A 23,110-nucleotide genomic window follows, 5' to 3' on the forward strand; every position below is an offset into this window, starting at 1 on the left:
AGCAGGGCACTTCTGGAGGGATCAGTCAGTTGGGCGGTTCTCTTCAATTTGGATGGCGCCTCAACTGGATTTTGGAATGGATTGGCCCTTCTGGTCACTGGACACGGCACATTAGCAGGATGCGAGTTTCAGCAGGCGAGCCTTAATGGTAGCAAGCCAGATTGGATCAGAATTAAATTCTCAAGTTTTGATTTAATTTGGGTCCAGCTAAAAAGAGTTCAGCAAATACAGAGGCCTGAATTCTGCATAGAAGTCTGCAAGATGAAGAGTTCTGGAACAAAGCGTTGCATGGAAATCTGGATGTGTTCAGGAAGCAGTGTGTGTGTGTGTGGTGAATTTCCTATATTTATCCTACCAAATGACATCACAAAGTTTATGGTGTGGGCAGAATTTCAACCCCCCCCCCCCCCCCCCATGGCTGTGAGTGGCCACAGGCACTTGCCTTGTTCTGGTTGGCAGTCAGAACAGAGCTGTCATATTTATGATGTGATTTAGGAACTCCCACATTGATTTTGACCAAAACTTAACTTTTGCACAAATATACATTTCTAAAATGATGTCCCCTAATATAATCAGACACATACATTGCATACTTGATGGGTTACTTTCACATTGAATCCCCATCTCTGAGCGAGCTGACTTTGTCATTCTATGGAATTTTATCAATTTTAATCATAACAGTTTGGACTAATAATTTCTAATTCAGTACATATCTAGCCGATTATTACCAGCGTATGAATACACAATCTTAGACTTGCAGCATTAATAGTTTTGCTACAATTATGTTTTTTCTGTAACTTTGGTACCTTAGGTGTTAGTGTTCATTAATGTCTTCAAAGCAATGCCCTAAGATGAGGTTAACATCTACCAATTTTTAGATTTATCCTCCTTCGGGTTGCACAGTTAGAGTTTCAAACGTAATCACAATTAAGCCTTTAAACACCAAAAGGTCTGGGCAGATTATTTTCTCTTTGTAACTTCCTTTCAACAGGCACAGCTGTCACATTCCCTTTGATCAGGGAGGGTTGTCATCTTCCTTGAGATGGAAGCTCCCCTGTAGAGATCAATAGACAGCCTGCCACTGTCCTTGGCTGGCCAGAGACGAATGTCTGATGCTCTTTTTTTGTCAATATGCGAAAATCTCCAGCACCCATTGAGTCTACCTGTAGCAGTGGGGTGTCGACTGAAATGTCATTTTTCTCAGGCTGGGCACTGTCAAGTCAGAATTAACCAGTTACTCCAAACTGGGTTACCTTTAAAATTCATTTTAAGGTCCTTCATTGAAAACATATAAAACTAAACCTAGTTTACAACGGATTTGAAAATTTAAAAGCATTGAGCCCTTCACAAACATGCTTTACATAGGTGAATTTTGTAATTTCTTCAGGAAAAAGACACATTTAAACACAGTTTTTACATCTTATTTTCTTATGCAGCACACACATTCAACTCCGCATTATCCTGTTTTTGAGTGCTAGGATTTGTTTTGCATGAAATAAATTTCTTAGTTGCTGTCAGTCAGTGAAGCCCGATGTCTACTGACTGCACTGGATGATCTGTGGTTTCAGCATACTTTTCATTTCAATAGTTCACTTGGAGAATGACTGAATTTAGCGCCAAAACAGCACTCGAAAATGTAGCTTTCCCAATCAATTGCAACCTTCAGACATTTTCGGATTTTAGCCCACTTCTGTGGCCTTGCTTCGTGTGACAGTTACAGCACCCTTTGGCATTCTCCTGCAGAGAGTCCTGTTTTGACACCAAATGTGACTGTGTGTGGCAGGGGTGTGCAGCCTTTTGTGATTTATGAACCTTGCGTAGTTTTGCAGATTTGACGTGCACAGAGGTTAGCGCATCCATTTTTGACAATTTCTTTTCCCCCCCGTTGGCAAAGGGTTGTAGTGAAGCGCATTGGCATGGGTAAAAATATCCCACAAGGGTGTCCTCTCCCTAACGGATCTGTAACAACCTCACCCCAAATTCTGATCGAGAAAACCCCTGGCTTTAACTGGCTACTAACAGATTGTTGGAAAAGAAGTTCATACTCTTCGGAATATGCTGAAAATGTTTATAGAAACCAAACAATTAGGTAAGCAATCTACATATGAGCCCGGCCATAATCCTACTAATCCATAAATAATAAACCTCAAGAACACTACCTTTCATATAGATCCATATTCCCAATTAACATTGAGCCTAAGGTGCCAGCACAAAGCGTTTGACTCAGTTTAATGCAGCTTTGGGACGGTGGTATAGGCAAACATGAACTGGAGTTCAACCCAGATTCTTGGTATCCATTCACACAAACCTATATGAAAACAATTATTGAACTGCTTCCTTGTATGAATTTGGAGTTCATGTGGTAAAACCTGTAATTCTGGGAGATATTTGGTGCCCCTTGTGATGTAGTAGGCCAGAATGAAAACTGCTTGGAGTGGGAGAAAATGGTAAATGGAATCTGTTTCTGTAAATAGACTATCACATTAACTGTATTTAAGATTCTAATTGTGTATTTTTATATTTATTCGTCAATTTGTAGTAAACTGTTCTTTAACAGTAACATTTTATTTAGTCTTCTTTGCAATTTAAATTCAGATATTTTAGATAAAAAACAAACACTAGTTTGCGATAGGTTTTGTTAATTAATATGGCCAATTGTGGGTATTTGCTCCTATAATAGACGGTGAGGCATCTTTGGTGGGGGAAGTAGCGCATGCCAACCACATATTTGGGCAGCACGGTGCAGGCTCGCTTTATTATCACAGCATAGTAGCGTGCATGCACAAATCTAAATGGAATGTAATCCTACTTCTTTAATGTTGGATTCCTAATGTTCCAAAGAATTGTAGTAATGGGTTTGTATATGAACCAATATAATGACAATCAATGTAGCGTCATTCGAAGGATAATGAGATTAAACTCCCTACCACAATTTGAACAAAGTTCTCCATTTTTGCTTCGCTATTTTACACACGAGCCTTTTGTCCCACTGACCACAAGATTATTGCCCACTTCACCCTGACAGTTGTAGAGACTGGAACTTAGTGGAAACATGTCATCCTTTTGTTAAACACCTTTTGGTAAAGGCAAGGATGTTAAACACCTTTTGCTCTCACTTGTAAATGATGGTCATCAGACCGAACTGAACCACTGGTCGTCCCACCCCTGTCATTGATTTATTTATGCCTGTAACATTCACCTGTAACTCCCTGTCCTCAGACCTAACTGTAACCACTGGTCTTATCTGTTGTCAACGTTTTATTTATGTCCGTTACACTCACGTTTTCCAGCTCCCAGTTACCTCAGGGTTCATTGAGTGTGCGATACAAATACAAAATACAAAAAATCCTCTACGTTTTTACTCTTAAAAAAAAAAAAAAATACAACGTTGCAGTACCTTGTTATTTGAACTGTTAAGTGTGTAGAAGTACTGTAAGAAGGTGCAAACCTGATTTTGTATGCATTTGTCAATTTGAGTTTCTATGGATAAGTACTGATGGGAAAAGATAACTTGTGTATTTTTCTGAGGAATCCAATATATAAATTCTACTCCAAATTTAGGTGCTGTGCAAATCCTTATTGTGTGTGCTGCTGAATTTTTTTGACCGGCAACCTTATTCTGACTTGATAATCTGAAGACTTAGAGCCTTTTAGGAGTATAGTTTTAAAGACCTCATCCTGTGGTTCACTGCTAACCCCCTACTATTTCTCCTTCAATTATGTCTTGAAATTGCTTCTATTTACGTTGTAAAGACACTGCAGATTTTGTCAGTCTAATGTTTTTCACCTCTTCATAACCTCAAATCCATATCTTTTACGGCTCTAATGTGTTTTTGATTGATGAGGTCCCCCTTTTAATGAGCTAATTAAATATAATGCAAACTCAGAATGGCTTTATACTGAAATATCAAGTAATTTAATGTGAAATGGATAATGTAAAGTCACAAGAAAACATGCTAGGTTGTAGGCTTTAATGAACTCGAGAATGTAAATGTGCTTTAGCATTTTTGCTGCCCTGTTGCATGGGGAACATGGTGAGTTGTGCTACTTGAATTTTAGTATTCTATAAAGAAAATAATGATGCATGTTGGGCATCACGTTAGAATACTCATATCTTTTAATATAACACTGTGATTTTACAAGTAGAAACGATGTAAAGTGAACATGTTTCTGTTGCACAATGTATCTCATGTAGTTTTGACATTCTGTGAGCCTTATCTGTGAACTTCAGTTCACTGGGAACTGCAAGTGTTGGCTTTCTTGAAAACCAATCCAGACTCCGTTATTCATTCACTGTGATAAATGCTTGGAATTAATGGACCCAGCTGCGTTTGTTTAGTTGGGACAATAGGTTTGATTTCAAAATTCAGAAAATGGGTCAAAGTTAATTGCATGATTCAGATATTTATTTTATATTTTATGCTAATTTGGATGACTACCCTGGGAATACATTGAAGTGTGCGTGGTGTGGTAGGTCAGAAGGAGGACACAGATGCTAAGTAGACAATCTGGAATAGTGTTTATTAAGGAATGGGAATAAAGCCTATCTTTCCCTATTCTAAAGGGCATCCCTACCTAACTAAACTACTAAGATGCTAGTCAGTTGTCGGTGTTGGGTCATGTTAACAGAATTTGTAGAGCGAACGGTCACCCAAGGGTATCATGGCGCTAGGGTGAGTAAAGGTAGAGCAGAGTTCCTATTTGGAACAGGAGGGTTTTCAAAAGACGTCTGAATTCCAGATGGTTAACAGTGCATCTCAGAGAAAGAGGCAGCGTAGTCCACAATTTCCCCGCTGCCTCTGAGAAAGCACGATCTCTCATCCTAACACGACTGGAAGAACGAACAGTAAGCAGCCGAGCCGGAGTGAAGAGCATGAGTGGGCCGGTAATGGAAAAATGTGTCCTGAAGATAACTAGCAACTAGACCCTGAAAGGCATGCTGCATCAGGCAGAGCGACTTGATTTCAATTTGCTTTGCCTCCGGCAGCCAGTGAAGAGAGCGAAGCACCAGTGTTATGATTCCCATAAGGGATATTCATGGCTACACTAGCCGCCAAGTTCTGCAATAGCTGAAGCCGATGGATCAGGCTCTTAGGCTGGGCAAGATAGAGCACATTACAATAATCAATGCAACTTAATACCAGGGCGGCGACAACCGGTAACCAAATCTTTGGGAGGAGCAGAGGAAAAACCTTAGGAATCCTTAGATGGTAGTGTCCAGTTTTGCAGACAGCCGCCACCTGGGCACTCACAGAAAGTGTTGCAGAGAAAACAAAATCCAGGTTCCTGTCCGTCGCCACTGGTGGCGGAAAGGTACCCGTGCCAGAGGCCAGAACGCTGGGATCCACAGTGACAGAAAGTGGGGGAGGCACCAACCACAAGAACCTCTGTCTTGTCGCCATTAAGCTTTAGCCAATTCTTCACGGATGCCAGGCAGAGACTAAGACATGACAACACCTTAGCATGGTCGAGATATAGACGCACCAGGATCTGGGAGGTTGTCAGCATAGGCATAACATTGGAAGCCAAAGGAGCGGATGAGGATCAGAAGAGGCTGCATATAAATGTTGAACAACATTGGCAACAAGGCAGAGCCTTGGGGGGGGGGGGTACCACAGACGATGTGAAACAAGGCTGAGAGGAAGGGGGGGAGAAAGCGTCTGCCAGGCCAATCTTAACCATGCAAGATATTAGAGTGGGGTGGTAGACAGTGTCACAGGCTGCAGAGAAATCCAATAAAATTAGCAATCCCATCCTGCCACTGTCACCAGCCTGGTCGGATCGTCCTGAACCGAGACCAGCACACTGTCCCCCACCCAGGAATAAAGTCGAACTGGAAGTGGTCAAGAGCACTGGCATTCTACAAAAAGGAAGACTGAAGAGGAGAGATCAGAACCTCCAACAATTTCATAAGGAAAGGGAGGAGTGACATGGGGCGAAAGTTAGCCGGAAGAGCAGGATCGAGGGAGGGCTTTTTCAACAAGGGTATGACATCTGCATGTTTCAATTCAGCAGGTATGTGGCCAGCCTGGCAAGACACATTAACAGCTTGGTAATCCAGGTGATGAGGGCCAGGGAAATGTTCTTAGTAATGGATAGGGGAATAGGTTTTGATGGAGCCGCAGATTTTAGCTGGGCAATGGCCTTGGCAACCACATCAGTGGTAAACACTGGGAAGGAAGACCACACCTGTCTGGGTTCCGTAGTAGCAAACTCACCAAAAAAAACAGGAGGAGGGCACGTCACCAACACTGATGATGGCAACCCTGTCGATGGTAGCCCTGTTGACGGAAAGGCAGGAACTTCCTCAGGAGGTGCCACCTCCACAACCAGACGAGGCCACCCAACCACAACACATCAGCCAGGTCTCTCCTTTCCAGTATTCTGTAATACCAGAGGAGATATTACAGTACGAGGTGGATACCGACTTTGATGCTCAGCGTCAAGAGTCAGACTTGAAACAGTCAGTGATATTATTCAGGAAGGTGACCTGACCGTTTGATGGCCACAATAGGAGGCATGTCCGACACTGCAACAGCCACAGGAAGAGGCAAGCCTAGTTCTGCCCAGGAGGCACACCCACCAACAAATCCAACAAAGGGAAGTAAGGGCACTGTTAACCAACCCACAGGCACTACTAGCCATGCAAGTGCTTGCGTCCCTACAGACGGTCATCACCCAGCTTGATGCAGCTCTGATGAGACCAGGGATGCCGGCCTTACCGTCACCTCAATCAGCGGTGCCAAAGGTACCAGAACAATCTGAAGTCATACCCAGATGTACTTCGCGGGGGAAGACCAGCAAGGTCCTCCAGAGGGGTGCTCCAGGTAAATTTCTCTGCCCCCTCCCCACCATCCCCCACGCTTCAGCCAATACGAGCTGCAGGAGTGTCTCCAACACTAACCAAAAGGAGCCGTACCGTTTCACCACTGTCTCAATTGGTGCCGGAAGAAGGGGAACTAACAGATACAGATGCAGACAACCCCTGCAACACCACATCCTCGTCAACCACTCTGAGAAGGGATGATGGTGATTGGGACACAGATTCCCCCCAGGACGTGGAATCAGCAAAGCAGTCTCCCCCTGACGATGAGAGTTCCATTCTATGGTCAAGAAAGTTTGCAAGGAGTTTGTCCTTCTCGGCTCTGAGGGTGAGAAGGAAGGCTTTTTATTTGACCATATGGGTAAGCGCAGAAAGTCAGTGGTCTCAATTTCCATCCTCAACCACGTCTGGCAAGAGGAGTGGAAAACAATGAAGCAACCATTCACAATTCCAGTGGTGAAAGGCTGTCTAGACAAAGCGAAGTCCGAGAAACAAAAATGCGCTATAACCCCAGAGAATGAAGCACAAAAGTAGGATTGCTACATCCTCGTCCAACAAGGGACGCCGATACGCAAGAGGCTCAACATACTCCCAGGGGTACAAGAGAGCTTACCAGGAATACTACAAATCGAAAATGTTTGTCAAAATCAATGCCGCAAGCAGCCCTCCAGATCCCAAAGGATACGGCAGGATAAGTCCCAACGGTGACAATCCATCCGATGGTGCTCTGGGAGGGAGGATCTCCAGGTTTGCCCGACATTGGAGAGAAATAACAAAGAATAAATGGGTGCTGGATGTGGTAGTATAGGGGCACCAACTAGAGTTCAAACAAACGCCCCTTCCTGTACCTCCAAACCATCAACCACAGGTGCTCAAGATGTCATTGGACCTGGAGGACGCAAACTTCTACGTCCCCATTCACAAGAAGCATCGCAAGTTTCTACATCGGGAAGCAGGGGGGCACTCAATCACCAGTGCTCTCCAAAGAATCTCAGGACTGGTGGCGCTGTGCCATCGGACAGGGGATGTTCCTCGTCCCTCTGCATCTGGCAGAAGTCAAGAACACCATTGCAGACTCCATCAGCGAGCTGCACTCCTCCCACGAGTGGGAGCTCCGTCGCGATCAGGTGGACCGCCTGTTAGCCAAGTGGGGCAGGCCCCAGTTAGATCTGTTTCCGATGGTGGCGAACTCCAAGTGCCAGAAGTTTACCAGCAGGTTCCACCAGCCGAGGAGCCTGGGGGACGTGTTCTCCTTCCCGTGGGATTGGCCTTTCCTGTACACGTTCCCCTGTTCCCTCTCATGAACACACTGTGTCCATGCAAGATGATACTTATCTCCCCGGCGTGGGCGAGGCAGATTTGGTATCCGGACCTTCTCAGTCTGTCAGCGTCATCTCTGGTCATGCTGCAATGGTTCCTGATCTTCTCACCAGAGAAGAAGGTGCAATCCATCATCATGACCCAGAATCGCTGACCCTGAGAGCTTTGCTCCTGCAGCCCTAGCGTTTATAAGATAGGAGTTTCCTGCAGACTGCAGGGAGGTTCTCGCCAAGGCCAAGGCGTTGTTGACTCTGAAGAGCTACGGTCACAAGTGAAGGCGTTTCTGGTCGCAGAAGATTACCCTGCTGAGGGTCACGGCCCGGTGGTCCTTCCATACTTGCTATCCTTGGCCAAGGCTGGACTGGCGCATGCCTCCATCAAGGTACATCTGGCGGCTATCTCCCACTACACGAGGTCTCCTGGAAGATCTTCACTTTGATCTCATCGGCTTGTCAAGGAGTTTCTGAAAGGACATTTTCGATCTTTCTCGCCGGTGAAGGCTCCAGCCCCAGCATGGGAACTCAATGCGATTCTGACGAGGCTCATGGGGGCTCCCTTCGAGCCTATGCATCAGACCCCTCTTGAGTTCCTCTCGTGGAAAATGGCGTTCCTTATGGCCATCACCTCTGCCAGGAGGGTAGGTGAGATCTAGGCCCTATCCTGCAAGCAACCATACTTGACCTTCCACGAATCGAGGGTGCTGCTGCGTATGCACCCCTTTCATGACGAAAGTTCAGTCGGAATTCCACCTCAACAAGCCTTCGGAGATACCTGTTTTTTCCTGAAACCTTTGTCACCAGCTGAAAGAACCTTGCACTTGCTGGAGGTTGCACATGCCGTGAAGTTCTATGTGACACGCACAAAGTTTTCGGAAGACTTCACAACTGTTTGAACTTTGGTCCTGTGAACCATGGGAAGGCCTTGTCCAAGGCTTCCATTTCAAGGTGGCTCTCTGGCTGCATCACGCACGGTCATTGGTTGGCGAACCGACGGCTGCCCGGTTGTCCGAGAGCCCACTCCACCAGAGCGATCCCTGCAACGACAGCATTCCTGTCGTTCTACTTCGACAGGGATTGCATGGAGGAGCCCAGAGTCGGCCAAGCAGTGCTACGCAACCTGTTCGCATAAGGTGAGTCTATTCCAGAGATGAGTTAATTGCTTCTGTTGAGCCTTGCCACCTCCCGTGGTTGTGTAATGTTGTACTGCTATGTATTATTTATTCATGAGCATGTGAATCCATGCCAGACCCCATGCTGGAGAATGTTTGTTACTTACCTGTAACTATTGTTCGAATGGATTATGTCCCCTCACTTATTCCTCATCTTAGATATATTCGGCAGCTTGCTGCTTCTTTCGGCAAAACATTTCGCCAGAGGGTGCTGTGCTCGAGGCCACGTAGCTTGGGCCCTCGAAGGCCGCCGTCTAGCGTCGACGTCATCTGTAAAATAAAGGGCTCGAGCCGAGCCCCTTGGTTCAGTTCCATTTTTCTGAGTGGCTGCTTCGTGTATCGAAAACGGTGCATCAGTTTTTCTCATCGAGAAATGTCTTCTTCCTCAACCCGGACAACGCCCAAGATGGGTTTTTAACAAGTGTCTCAAATGCGGAAGAAATGTCCATTACGGATCCTCACCGCAACTGTCTTTGGTGCCTTAGTCCTGATCACTGAGTCGATGAATGCGGGTCCGTGTCAGGAGATGACGCACAAGGCTCTTAAGGAATGCCAAGGTAAGCTAGCGGTGGGGGAAGAGTCTTTCAAGTCTGCAAAAAGGCTAAAAGACTTGAGAATCGAGAACTAAATCTTGTCATGAGTTGAGGCGATCGAGGTCGAAAAGTCACTCGAGGAAGTCCTCTTCCTCGTCATCAAAACTCAAACTAATGGTGGTAGTGGCAGGGAGTCTCAGGAGGGAGGGGATTCACATCTATCCTTATCTGGACGATTGGCTAATAAGGGCAAGTTCACCCGAGCTGGCCCAGAGACATCTGGCCATGACCTGTCACTTCCTACACAAATTGGGCTTCTCCCTCAATTATAAGAAGCCACAAATGATTCTGAGCCAAAGACTGCAATTCATCGGAGCGGTCCTGGACACCACCTTAGGAAAAGCCTTGCCTCCCGAGGAAACATTCTCACCACATTCTGCAGATGGTAACATTTCAGAATGCCCAATATCTACCGGAGTTCGACTTCCTAAGGTTGCTATGCCTCATTGCATCCTGCATTTTTCTGGTGCCAGAGGCTCGACTGAGGATGAGATCCCTTCAATGGGCCCTCAGGATTCATTGGTCCCAGTTTTCAGGGGAGAGGTCAGATCTTCTACAAGTCCAGTCCAAGGTGGCTCAAGATCTCCTTTGGTGGGCTCACAAGGAAAATATTCTCAGAGGGGAACCTTTTTGGCAACCATGGCCGGAGATAACTGTAGTGACGGATGCCTCACTCACAGGCTGGGGAGCCCACACCAACGATCTGACAATCAGCGGTCATTGGTCTCTATTGGAGTCCAAACTACACATCAACCTGTTGGAGCTGAGGGCAATCAGACTAGCGCTGAAGGCCTTTCTGCCCTCTGTACAGGGAAAGAATGTCCTGATAATGACGGGCAACACAGTGGCCATGTATTAAGTCAACAAACGAGGAGGCGTAGGATCACTCCCACTGTGCAGAGAGGCAATGCAGCTCTGGTTCTGGGCAATGCAAGAAGGAATCTCTCTGTCGGCAGTTCACCTAGCCGGAGAGCTGAACACAGCGGTGGACGCTCTGAGCAGGCAGAGCACAATCTCCCACGAGTGGGAGTTAGCTCAGGAAGTCCTTCAAGAGATCTTCGCCGTTTGGGGAACCCTTCAAGTAGATCTGTTCGCGGCCGGGGCAAACCGGAAATGCAAACTGTATTGCTCAAGGGAATTTCCCCCGAGAGGAGCTCTAGGGGACGCGCTCGTAGTGGACTGGGAATTTCCACTCCTTTATGCGTTTCCTCCAGTCCCCGTGATTCCTCATGTAATCAGGAGTTTGAGAAAGTTCAGGAGGACCATGATCCTAATTGCCCTGGACTGGGCCAGGAGGACGTGGTACCCGGACCTTCTGGATATGTCCATCTGCCCTCCAATAAGTCTTCCACAAAGAGAGGATCTGCACTCGCAAGAGGAAAGCCGGGTTCTCCATCCAGAGGTCAAAACACACAACCTTCACGCTTGGCTTCTGAGAGGTTGAGATATAAGGATTGGGACCTCCCGGATGACGTTATAGAGATTTTGCTTTCAGCCAGAAAGCCAGCAACAAAATCCTTATACCGGTGTCGTTGGAAGAGATTCAGTAACTGGTGCAGGGATAAGAATGTGGACCCCTTTCAATGTACCACTCCCATGGTGCTTTCCTTTCGATTACATTTAGCCAACTCGGGGCTCCAAGTTGGATCTATTAAAGGATATTTGGCAGCGCCATCTATCTTTAAGTGCTCCTCAGAAGTTGTTTCATATTTCAAAATGCCTTTGGTTGTCCAATTTCTTAAAGGGTTAACAAATGTGTTCCCTCCTACAACATTCCAAGTTCCCATTTGGGATTTAATTTTAGTCTTAAAGTTTCTTATGTGTGCCCCTTTTGAGCCTTTACATTCTTGTCCTTAAAGGCTCCTAACTTTAAAAATGGTTCTACTAGTAGCTCTAACTTCTGATCGCAGGGTGAGTGAGTTGCAGGCGCACTCTTGCAAGCCTCCTCACACGGTTTTCCACAAGGATAAAGTTGTTTTAAAGGTCATGCCTTTTTTCCTACGTAAAATAGTTTTGGATTTCCATCTGTCACAGAAAATCAACTTACCATCCTTTTATCCTCCTCCTCCGCACGCTAGTAAAGAGGAGGAAAGATTCCATAGACTACACCCTAAAAGAGCTCTGTTTCTACATATCTAGACTGGAAAGATTTAGACAAACTGATCAGTTGTTTGTTGGTTATACTGGACACAAATTGGGCCTTGGTGTGTCCAAGCAAATTATATCCAGATGGATTATCGTAGCAATATCTGAATGTTACAAATTGGTTGGGAAGGAGTGTCCAGATGTTTTAAGGGCTCATTCAACCAGGGGCATAGCAACTTCCACGGCTCTTCAGAGGGGTGTCCCAGTGCAAGACATTTGTGCTGCGGCCACTTGGTCATCAATGCACACTTTTACAAAACATTGTTTAGACACCACTTCTTACCAAGGAGGCCTTTTTGCAAAAGCCGTCCTTCATTCTGTGCATAATTGAAGAACTATGGTACTCCCTCCTCCTCTAAATTTCAACTGCTATGGGAGTCTTATCTAAGATAAAGAATACGTGGGAGAACACAATCCATTTACAGAACAAGTTACTTAGCAACTGTAACATTCTTTTGACTGGATGTTCCTCCCACGTATTCCTCATCGACCCTCCCAACCTACCCCTATGTACAGTTCTTACGCTTGTTGCCCTTGTACTACCTTAAGAGCCTGACATCTGCTGAAACAAATACAACTGATGCGACCATTAACATCGAAAAAACAGAACTGAACCAATGGGCACGGCTCGAGCCCTTTATACGACGGATGATGTAGACGCTCGATGGCGGCCTTCGAGGGACCAAGCTACGCGGCCTCGAGCACAGCGCCCTCTGGCGAAAACATTTCCGAAAGAAGCAGCAAGCTGCCGAATATATCTAAGATGAGGAATACGTGGGAGGAACATCCAGTCGAAAGAACCTTACAGTTGGTAAGTAACTTGTTCTTCTCCAGCATGGGTCTAGCATGGATTCAAAGGCGAATCCTCCCTCCGTACCCTCTGTGGCTCTTCTTGGTCATACTGCCACTTTTCGTGCTTACCAAATCAGAAGATAGCTGCCAGAGGAGGCACTTGGGGCGAGGACTCTCATTGGATGGGGCAGTATGACCCAGAGGACAGTTATTGCTTTAGAGGAGAAATACAGTTTTTAAGTGAAAATGAAACTGTTTTATCTTTTACAGAGGATTCCTCTCCTGACTGGAAACATTCATGAGCATGTGAATCCATGCCAGACCCATGCTGGAGAACAATATTTACAGGTAAGTAACTTAAACCATATACTACAACGCATTTGTGCTTTGTGATTAATAACTAAAATTTAAACCCTAGGCAGCTTCACCATAGTGAAGCTTTTAATCCAACAATTTGGGATCTAAGGAGGCCTTCAACATCCAATATTGGCAGGTGGGATGACAAACCTTAGTGATTGGAGCCTGCCATCAATAATACATTCATTTAAATCTGTTCATTAAACACATGCAACTGTGGGGTTGAAGCTGAACTGGATTCCGTGAGAATAGTGGAAGTTTGGTGCTTCTGTCCCCACATTCCAAAAAAGAAACAGAATTCCTGAGCCTTTAAAATCATTATAATTAACTCAACATGATATCAAATTGTATATGTGCACAAGCTAGGAACCAGTAGTTTGTCACTGGAAGAATACACCATTTTATATTAGAATTAGCACAGGCTTTGGAACATGTTACTGGAAACTTGTTTTTCTCTGGTGCCAATACTTGTCAATATTTGCAGAGAAAACTAAATTAATTCTTTTGTTTCAGACTTTACTCAAATAAAGGTTTAACCTTTTTCAATTTGTGTGTCTTAATTGCAGAGTATATTATGTTATTTACATTTGCCATTATTTGTTTTTCTTTGTATGGATGTTTAAATTAGAATAAAAACATTAGTGAAGTAACAGCAGGCAGGCTGTGTTTTCGTTTCTGAAGACTAGCTGCCTGTATTTGATACATTGTGGGTACATCCCCAGCGTTGAAAGTTAGAGGCCAACTTTCAATTCCTTGATGTGTATATTTAAACATAATAAAATATGTAGCAACTGTAAAAATCCTCGAACAGACAATGAAATTGTTGGTCCCGCCCTGCTAATCCACCTCGAACACAACGCAGATTTTGTAAAGTTCCAGTTTGGAACATAAACAAATAAAAAAATAATAATAATATTCAGATTAAAACAGCCTGTTTCTTGCCAAAGATTATAGGGTTGGATTGTTGCAGTGGTGGTATTACATCAATGCCATTCCTCTGTAAAATTAATGTTAAGAAAAATAAATATCTATAAGGTAGATGTCATTACAACCCGATACCAAAGTTGACTGCTCTTAAAATGTTCTCCATTAATTGTTTTGGGTGGAACTCTCGTAGTTTACCAGAACCGGACATATTTTTTTAGTATCCCTGAATGATCGATTTTTTTTTATATTCTTAAATTAATTACATTCCGAATGTTCCTTTTATTCTGATCTGTAGCCTAACCTCTTATGTATTAGATCATCAATTTGTACACCCTCACGAGACATTTTGCCATCTCGGTGCGACACATTTGTTATACCAGCGTATTACACTGTGTATTTGTTTATACCTCAAGTCAAAGTCAAAGGAGAGTCTATGAATATAACGTTTTTTTTTTTTTTTGGCCTAGTTTAGTTTTGAATACTCTTAGGAAATATCAATTAGGGGAAGATTTCCTATTATACTGATCATTTGGCTTTTTAAGATTAGCTTACTTTTGCTTTTCCTTTTTAGATATTTAAGGGAGGCTCTAATTATAAGGGTACCCCTAATTATAAGTTTATCCCTTTATTACGCTCATACCAGAGTAAATTACACCCCTCTAGGGAAGTTAGGCCAAGAGTCTATCTTGCCAGAATAACAAGTTTATTCTTTACAGATATGAGGATTGGGGCAAAGAACTCTGCTCCCTGAATGGTCTCCTCTGTCCTCATCCGTTCCTCTCTCCTCCCAAACTGCAGCCAGGCAGGGGTTTATATACTGTTAGCTTGCTGCAGTTCTATCACTGGATAAGGGCATGGCTCCATCCCAAACTGTCCTGCTTCCATACAAGGGATGCTGCAAAGACTTCCTTTCTTCATTGTCAGCGAATTCTGCCATGACATGCTACTTTACATATTGCTGCCTTACATAGAAACACACTACAGCCCTGCAGACTTTTACAAACCTTGATGCCTAGCCCCAGGAAAAACAAAACATTTCTCCAACTCATTTGATTCAGTCTATTCACACTCCACTCATCCTACTCATGTTTTTATATGGTCCTGTAATTTCTTTTAAACCTGTTTTTCATAGACCTGCATGTTGTGCGTTGAGCATGTGAAATCCCATTTTAGCATGCATGGGCTTTTGACAGACAGCTGGTCAGTGTGCTCGTGCTAGCACGAATACCACAGCAATGCCTGTAGTCGGTTTTTAGCACAGACTGCATTCTTCCCGGCAGAGAGTCTGCCTCTACCATGCTTTAAGATTTTAGAACTACATAGGATTTAACATTTACAAATGTATTCAGCTAATAGTTATTTGCGCCTTATATTTAAATAACTGCCTTCTTTTAGTGCCTGCCCATGTCTGTGTATATGATTATATTTGTATCACAGAGCTTTTCCCAGTGCCCCTTTCCCCATGGGGCCTTGTAGTGTCTAGAAGGAGTCAAACGAAGTTTTGCCTAATTCTAAAGCTCTTGGGAGAGCAGTAAGGAACTAGCTCCCTCCCAACACATATTCTAGACATGAATGCTGTTGATGCTCTTGAAAAGAATGTGCTAATCACAATAATTGAATGTGCTCCATTTGTTCATATTTACAGTCCCTCCTTGAGGCGCATGACATTGTTGCAACAAAGTGTTACGACTCGCCGCCCTCTACTCCAGAAATGAACCATTCTTCAGTAAACAACCAAATGGCGCCAATAGATGCTATTCGCATGGTTGGCATTCACAAGAGAGCCGGAGAGCCACTGGTATGTGTTAATGTTAAACCATGATAACCTATTTGAATCATGAGGTGATGGCACTGTTTGTTTCATAAAGCATTATTGCAACTTTGTGTCAACAATAATTTAGTACATAAAAAAAAAACCTGTTGGCTAATATAGGTAAGGGGCCAAGCTTGGGAAAAGGAGGTAAAAACCGAAGGGATTGCGGGTGGGCGTCAATGCGGGGGACGGGATGGTGGTCATGGCAAAGATGAGGGGCGGTGCAGGATCGTCCCTCATGAGCTCTGAGCATCTCACACCTGGAAAAGGCATAACCCACCGGCACAGAAATGTTGTGGGGGAGTGGTGAATGCCCTCAGGAGGGGTTTCGCTGTGGTGCCGGAGCGATTGCAGTCTCTGAGCCAGCATTGCAGAGCATACCAGGCTGGGCAGGAACGGCGTTCCGCCGTGACATGCAGTGCTGGAGAGGTGAGAGGGGGCTGAGATCGAGGACTGACTTGGAGGCCCCTTGGCTGATCGTGGCGACCCTGCTGGCGGCCTCTCTGGGAGAGACTCGCCTCAGGATGCAGTGGTGAGTGGAGGCCAATTGGTCACAGAGGTGTGGAAAAGGCACCGGCCATCTTAAGTGAGGGCAGTATTCTTCATCCTGCTATGGGTGCTGAAGTCACTGTGAAAGTGGCAATTTTTGAGTGGGGCAAGTGTGATTTTTAAGAACTATGCAATGTGAAGGGACACTCGGGCATTATACCTGAAGAAGATCCCATAAGCATTAGTTATTGCAAGAATACATACCACCCAAGCAGCTCTTAATCTCAAAACACAGGAGCAAAAGTGAGTGGCATTAAGCAGGGTTCTGCATCTCTTTGCCTCCAGTCATATATTTGCAGTGCCCTAGGGGTGGCTACTGGACAATGACATCAGGGAAAACTAAGAGTAAGGCCAAAGGAGCAGAGTCTGATTTCTTCGCACCCTGCAGTAGACAACCCAATATTGATGATTCAAATTGATTGTGTCCTCGAACGTATTCCACATCTTTGACATGTAATATCCACAGCTGTGCTACTTTGGAAATTTGAGGGCGTCGATGGCGTCGGGTCAATGTCCCTCAAAGGCCTCCGTCCAGGGCGATGTCACCAGATGTTATAAATAGGACACATGGCGCCCGTAGCCTGCAGTTCTGTTTTTTTCCGCAAACTTATTTGCTTCGAGAACTCTGCACGCCTCGTGTATTCTTTGTGAATGTCTTCTTTGACTACCCCTCCGACTCCGTGGTCTGGCTTTAAGACTTGCCGGGACTAAGTCTAAGATGTCGATTACGGACCCGCACTGCATTTGTTTGTGGTGTCTGGGCGAGAGTCATGAAACTGACTGTTCAAAATGCATGTCGCCGATTGCTAAGGTCTTGCGGGAGCCTAAGGGGAAGTTACAGGTAGGTCAGGGTTCTAAACCCAGTAAGTCCTAAAAAGCTGCGAAAGGGATGTCCACCGACGATTGGAGGGGTGACTCTCCTCGTTGGAAGGAGTCCCGGGGATCTCTACCCTGGAGTGGGTCCCACCACTCGTCCTCATCTAGGCACTACCCGGAAGCGGCATCACCGGTCGCCTTCCCCGTCCTCGACGAATGATGGTGCCGTGAGGAAAGTGGCTTGTCCCACAAAATTCTCGACTCCTGAGGAATGGGAGGCCTTCAGGGAGCCGATGCTGGCGATTTTTCAATCCCAGGGCACAGTTCCGCCCGCACCTTTGGAAGAAGCCGGCAGGGAACGGTCTCGGTCCGTTGCTCGCGTGCCTTCGGGCCCGGGTCCTCGTACGAACAGGACTTTGACAGTTCCCGATGATGATTGCGCCAAGGTTCAGGTTGATCGCCAGAGACGTGCTAGGTCGAGGTCTCGTTCTTCGTCCCTAGTGAAACTGCAGAAATCTGGTAAGGGCTCGAGGTCGGCATCGACTCCGTCGGTGCCGTGTCCATCGGATACAGAGGTTGGTGCTTTGCCTTCACTCCAGCCCTCGGCGCCATTGTCGATGTCGACGCTGAAGCCATCTGCGCCCTTGACGCCTTTGGGGCCATTTGGCCGGAATTTGCCGATGGAGGCCCCTGGTACTGTGGATCCTCTAAGGAAGGCTAAATCCAAGTCTTTGAAGCCTGTTGGGGAATCCAGAGCCACTTATGTCCCTAGGCAGGAGTTTGTTCTTCCTCTGGATGATATCTATGAGGATGAGGAGGCGTTTGACCCTGTTGAGCCTGATGTGGCTCCTGTCTTTTCCGGGGACAGTCAGTTGGAAGAGTTACGTCAATCACTACAAGATGCCAGTTGCTTGGACACATCTCCTGAGGTGGAGTTTGACAGGCCTGAGCCTGGGGCTCATGCTGAGTCCTCTTATAGGAGACTGATGGCTAGGGTTACTGAGTATCTTGGTTGGTCTAGTCCTCCAGATGCACTTGTTCAGGATGACTTGACTGATCTTTTAGATCAAGGTCCGTCCACTGACCCAGTGTTGCCTTTTCATTTGACTTTGCAAAAAAGGGTGGCGGCTGCTTGGCAGACTCTGGAGTATCTTCGGCGGTTAACAAGTCGTTAACTAAAAAATACCGCCCTTCCAATAGCGACCCCAGCTACCTATCCACTCACCCCACTCCCGAGAGTTTGGTGGTTCAGGGGGCTACGGCCACATCAAGGCAGGCGGCGTACCCTACCCTACCATACCTCCTGATAGGGACGACAAGCGATTTGATCGTTGGGCACACAAGCGGAGGAGTATGGCGCTGGAGTCAGCCAACTCCAGTTGTGCCTTTGCAAGATTTTCACACACACTGTGGAATTGCATGTCTCTAGCAGCTGAGCATATTGCCGAGGGGGAAGAAAGGGATGGGTTCCTTGCTCTTGTGCAGGATGGCAACGATGCCATGTGTGAATCCCTTCAGTCTGGGCTGGACACAGCCGACTGTGTAAGCCGGTCCATGGCTGCGAGCACCGTAATATGCAGGTTTGCGTTGTTGCGGAAGTCAGGTTTTGCTCCGGATGTACAGGCTTGTCTTCTGAAAATGCCCTTTGATGGCTCTCATTTGTTTGGCAGCAAGGCTGATGAGAGCCATGAGAGGTTGCAGACCTCAAAAGCTGCTGCTAAGTCTTTGAGTGCAACAGTGCGTCAACCTCCTAATTTTCATCGTAGGGGACAACAGTGGAGGGGCGGTTCCTTTCGTTACTACTCCTCTTTTGGTAGGACGAGAGGGGCCGCCAATCAAAGGGGTCAATGAAAAAGTACCCGTGGTGGTTGGGGAAATAGAGGTGCCAAAGTCGCTCAAGCAACAGCCTCTTTGCCTTCAGGCGCTGCAACAGCCACTCCAAAACCGCTATGAGGCCATGTTCCATTGTTCGAGGGTTGCGGGCAGACTGTCTCAGCATCTCCTAAGAATGGCAAGCTATTACGGATGCGTGGGTTCTGGAGACAATAGTCCACGGCTACTGCCTTCCCTTCCTAAATCGGCCTCACGACATTCCAACAGGGAGTCTCTCTTTGAAGCTTCCGGATCCGCTCCTTGTGCAGGAAATCTTGATTCTGCTGGAGAAAGGTGCTATAGGACTAGTGCCTGTAGCGGAGAGGAACAAGGGATGGTGTTCCCCATATTTTTTGATTCCTAAGAAAGACGGGGGGACTGAGACCCATCTTGGACTTGCGTTGGTTGATCAAGTTCCTCCGGAAGGACAAGTTCAAGATGGTCACTCTTTCTCAGGTCCTTCAGGCCCTTCGACTTCAAGATTGGTTGGTGTCTCTGGACCTACAGGATGCTTACTTTCATGTGCCGATTCATCCAAAGCACAGAAAGTACCTGAGGTTTGATGCTGGCTGCTCGCACTTTGTTTCGGGTCCTGCCATTCGGATTGACCTCCGCCCCAAGGGTCTTCACCAAGCTAATGGTGGTGGTGGCAGCGTATTTCAGGCGAGGGGAGGGAGATGCACGTCTACCCCTACCTGGACGACTGGCTGATACGTGCGAGTTCTCCCAAGCAAGCATTTAATCATCACAGCCTCATCTGCCGCTCCCTCCACAAGCGGGGCTTCTCCCACAATTTCAAGAAGTTGCATGTGACACCTTCCCAACAGCTCCAGTACATCAGGGCTGTGTTGGACACGTCCTTGGAAGTGCTCACCTCCCAAGGTGAGGGCTCATCACATTGTACAGATGGTGGATAAATTTCAACATGCCCAGCGTCTTCCGGCTTTCGAATTCTTAAGGGTGCTCAGCTAATGGCATCCTGCATTTTCCTGGTACCAGAGGCCAGACTGAGGATGAGATCCATGCAGTGGGTTCTCAAACTGCAGCGGTCACAATTCTCAGGCAAGATGTCGGATCCCGTTCAGATTCCACTCTCGGTCTCGCAGGTTCTTCTGTGGTGGGCCAACAAAAGGAATCTGATGAAGGGGGAGCTGTTTTGGCAACCGTGGCCGACGGTGACTGTTGTGATGGACGCTTCCCTCACAGGATGGGGAGCCCATGCCGACGATCTGATTGCCACGGGTCATTGGTCTCCGTCGGAGTCCAAACTCCACATCAACCTGTTACAGCTGAGGGCCATCAGGCTGGCCCTGAAGGCTTTTCTGCCATCTGTGTGGGAGAAGGTTGCCCTGATCATGACAGACAACACAGTGGCCATGAATTACCTCAACAAAAAAGGGGGGGTAGGGTCACTCCGGTTGTGCAGAGAGGCAATGCAGCTCTGGTTTTGGGCAAACCAGCAAGAAATATCACTCTCAGCAGTACATCTGCCCGTAGAGGAGAATGCAGCGGCGGATGCTCTGAGCAGGTAGATGTAAGGATTGGGACCTCCCGGATGACGTGATGGAGGTGTTGCTTTCGGCCAGGTGGCCAGCAAGCAAATCCCTGTACCATTGCCGCTGCCGCAAGTTTTGCGACTGGTGCAGAGGACACAGTGTCGATCCTTTTCATTGTTCCATTCCAATGGTTCTTTCTTGCTTTCTTTGGCCCAAAGGGGTCTACAAGTGGGTACCATTAAAGGTTACCTGGCGGCGCTGTCTATTTTCAAGCGCTCGTCTGAAGAGTGTTTTTATTTTAAGATTCCTTCGGTTTCCCGGTTTCTCAAAGGGCTCACAAATGTGTTCCCGCCGTCCCCGTTTCAGGTGCCGGTTTGGGATCTGAATTTGGTCTTGAAATTCCTGATGGGTGCTCCGTTTGAACCTTTGCGCTCTTGTCCTTTTGAGACAGTTGTCTTTCAAGACTGTTTCCTTGGTTGCGGTTACATCCGCTCGCAGAGTGAGTGAATTGCAGGCACTTTCATCTAAGCCACCTTTTACTGTGTTCCACAAGGATAGGGTTGTACTGAGGGTACATCATCCATTCTACCTTAGGTAGTGTCTGAGTTTCATTCAAGCCAGAATGTGGTACTTCCTGCTTTCTATCCTACTCATCCTGGTAAGGAAGAGAAGCGACTCCATAGTTGGACCCTAGGAGAGCTCTGAGCTTTTATTTCTAGGATGTCCAGGGTTAGAGTGGACGATCAACTCTTTGTGGGGTATGCTGGACACCAATTGGGCCAGGCTGTTACCAAACGGACCTGGTCCAGGTGGACTATCCTCACCATTACTGAATGTTAGATTGGCGGGCAAAGACCCTCCTGAGGGTTTGCAAGCTCACTCCAGTAGGGGCGTGGCTACTTCCACAGCCGAGCAGCAGGGAGTTCCTATTAGGAATATTTGTGATGCAGCTACATGGGCTTCTGTCCACACCTTTGTCAAACATTACTCCCTGGATACGCTTCATGGTCAAGATATGGCCTTCGGTAAAGCGGTTCTTTATTCTGCCATCTGGATATTCTAAATTCTTCTCCCTCCTCCAGTCTCTGGTACTGCTTTGGAAGTCTGTCAAAGATGTGGAATACGTTGGAGGACACAATCCATTCGAAGAACAAGTTACTTACCAACTGGTAACTTTCTTCCGGCTGGATGTTCCTCCAACTTATTCCACATCGCCCTCCCGGCCTGCCCCTCTGGAGAATTTCCTATGCTATTGCAGCTTACGTTCCTGCAAGGCTATGTGCAGTCAAGCAGGCATTGTGTATGAGCATGTCACACGTTATGGATGAAAAAACATTAACTGAGGCTACGGGCGCCATGCTTCCTATTTATAACATCCGGTGACATCGCCCTCAACAGAGGCCTTCGAGGGACATCCACCCGATGCCATCGATGCAGGACACCCTCAGCTGTGGACATTACATGTCAAAGATGTGGAATACGTTGGAATACATTGGAGGAACATCCAGTCGAAAGAACGTTACCAATTGGTAAGTAACTTGTTCGTCTCGGCCCACCTCCCCATCTAGAGATCTGTATTGGCGGCCATGGGACGCATTGAAAAATCAATAACTCTGCTGGACAGCAAATTCAACAAACTAAATGAAAAAAGTGTCACAGTTGGACACAAGAACCTCAGCGCTCGAACAGAGGACCACTGAATTAGAACAGAACATAAAAGTGCTCCTGATGGTGCAACATGGGACTAAGAAAGTGGAGGTTGTCATCAAGGCTTACAGAATGCTGGTATCCCAACTTGAATATCTGGAGAATGAGGTGAGGGCTAAACAGATCAGGGTGGTGGGCCTCCACCCGGGAGTGGAGGGCGATGACCACCCAGGCACCATCGCCTTTCGCTGGTTCTCAGATTTCCTCGCTCTTGATGGAGATGTGTCCCCATTTTTGTGGATACACGTTTTAGATTCTGAATGAACCCTTCCAACATGTCCTTGTAAATGGCCGGGGGCCCTACATTGATTTTCCAATTTGCAGACGCTCGGGACAAAGAGGTTACTGAAGGCGAGGGCTGCGAATGAAACTTAGCATTATCAACAGCAAAAGATTCTTCTGTTCCCTGACTTAGCATCTGCGACTGTGAGGAGAAGGAAGCTTAACGCGCTTAAGAAATCCTTTCTGTCCCGATGCGTGAAAGCAGGACTGCTTAGACCTGCTAAGCTGAGGGTCACGTGGCAGGACAAATCGCATCTATTCTGGCATACCAAGGGAGCTGAAGCGTTACTAAAATCCATTCCTGAGAAAGCCACAGTCATCAACAGAGAAGGACTATGTGCCTAAACTATAACTGTGCTACTTGCTTATGCCAATTTGTTGTTTTACCCTATATAGAGCGAACCAGGGTTTAATCTCTGGAGTTACTGATCACAGTACTGACACGCCATA

General features: G+C 46.4%; 1 protein-coding gene across 4 annotated transcripts in view; it reads left to right on the plus strand.

Annotated features, from left to right (window-relative positions):
• Window positions 1-23,110, plus strand: part of PALS2 (protein associated with LIN7 2, MAGUK p55 family member) — a 1,716,257-nt gene that overhangs the window by 608,811 nt on the left and 1,084,336 nt on the right. For all 4 annotated transcript variants that reach the window (XM_069648194.1, XM_069648191.1, XM_069648193.1 and 1 more), the window contains one exon: window positions 15,771-15,923. In XM_069648194.1, the coding sequence (XP_069504295.1) occupies window positions 15,771-15,923 (153 nt within the window). The remainder of the gene's footprint in view (window positions 1-15,770; window positions 15,924-23,110) is intronic.

This window comes from Ambystoma mexicanum, chromosome 2q (assembly GCF_040938575.1).
Source record: "Ambystoma mexicanum isolate Mex_15411 chromosome 2q, UKY_AmexF1_1, whole genome shotgun sequence".
NCBI lineage: Eukaryota > Metazoa > Chordata > Amphibia > Caudata > Ambystomatidae > Ambystoma > Ambystoma mexicanum.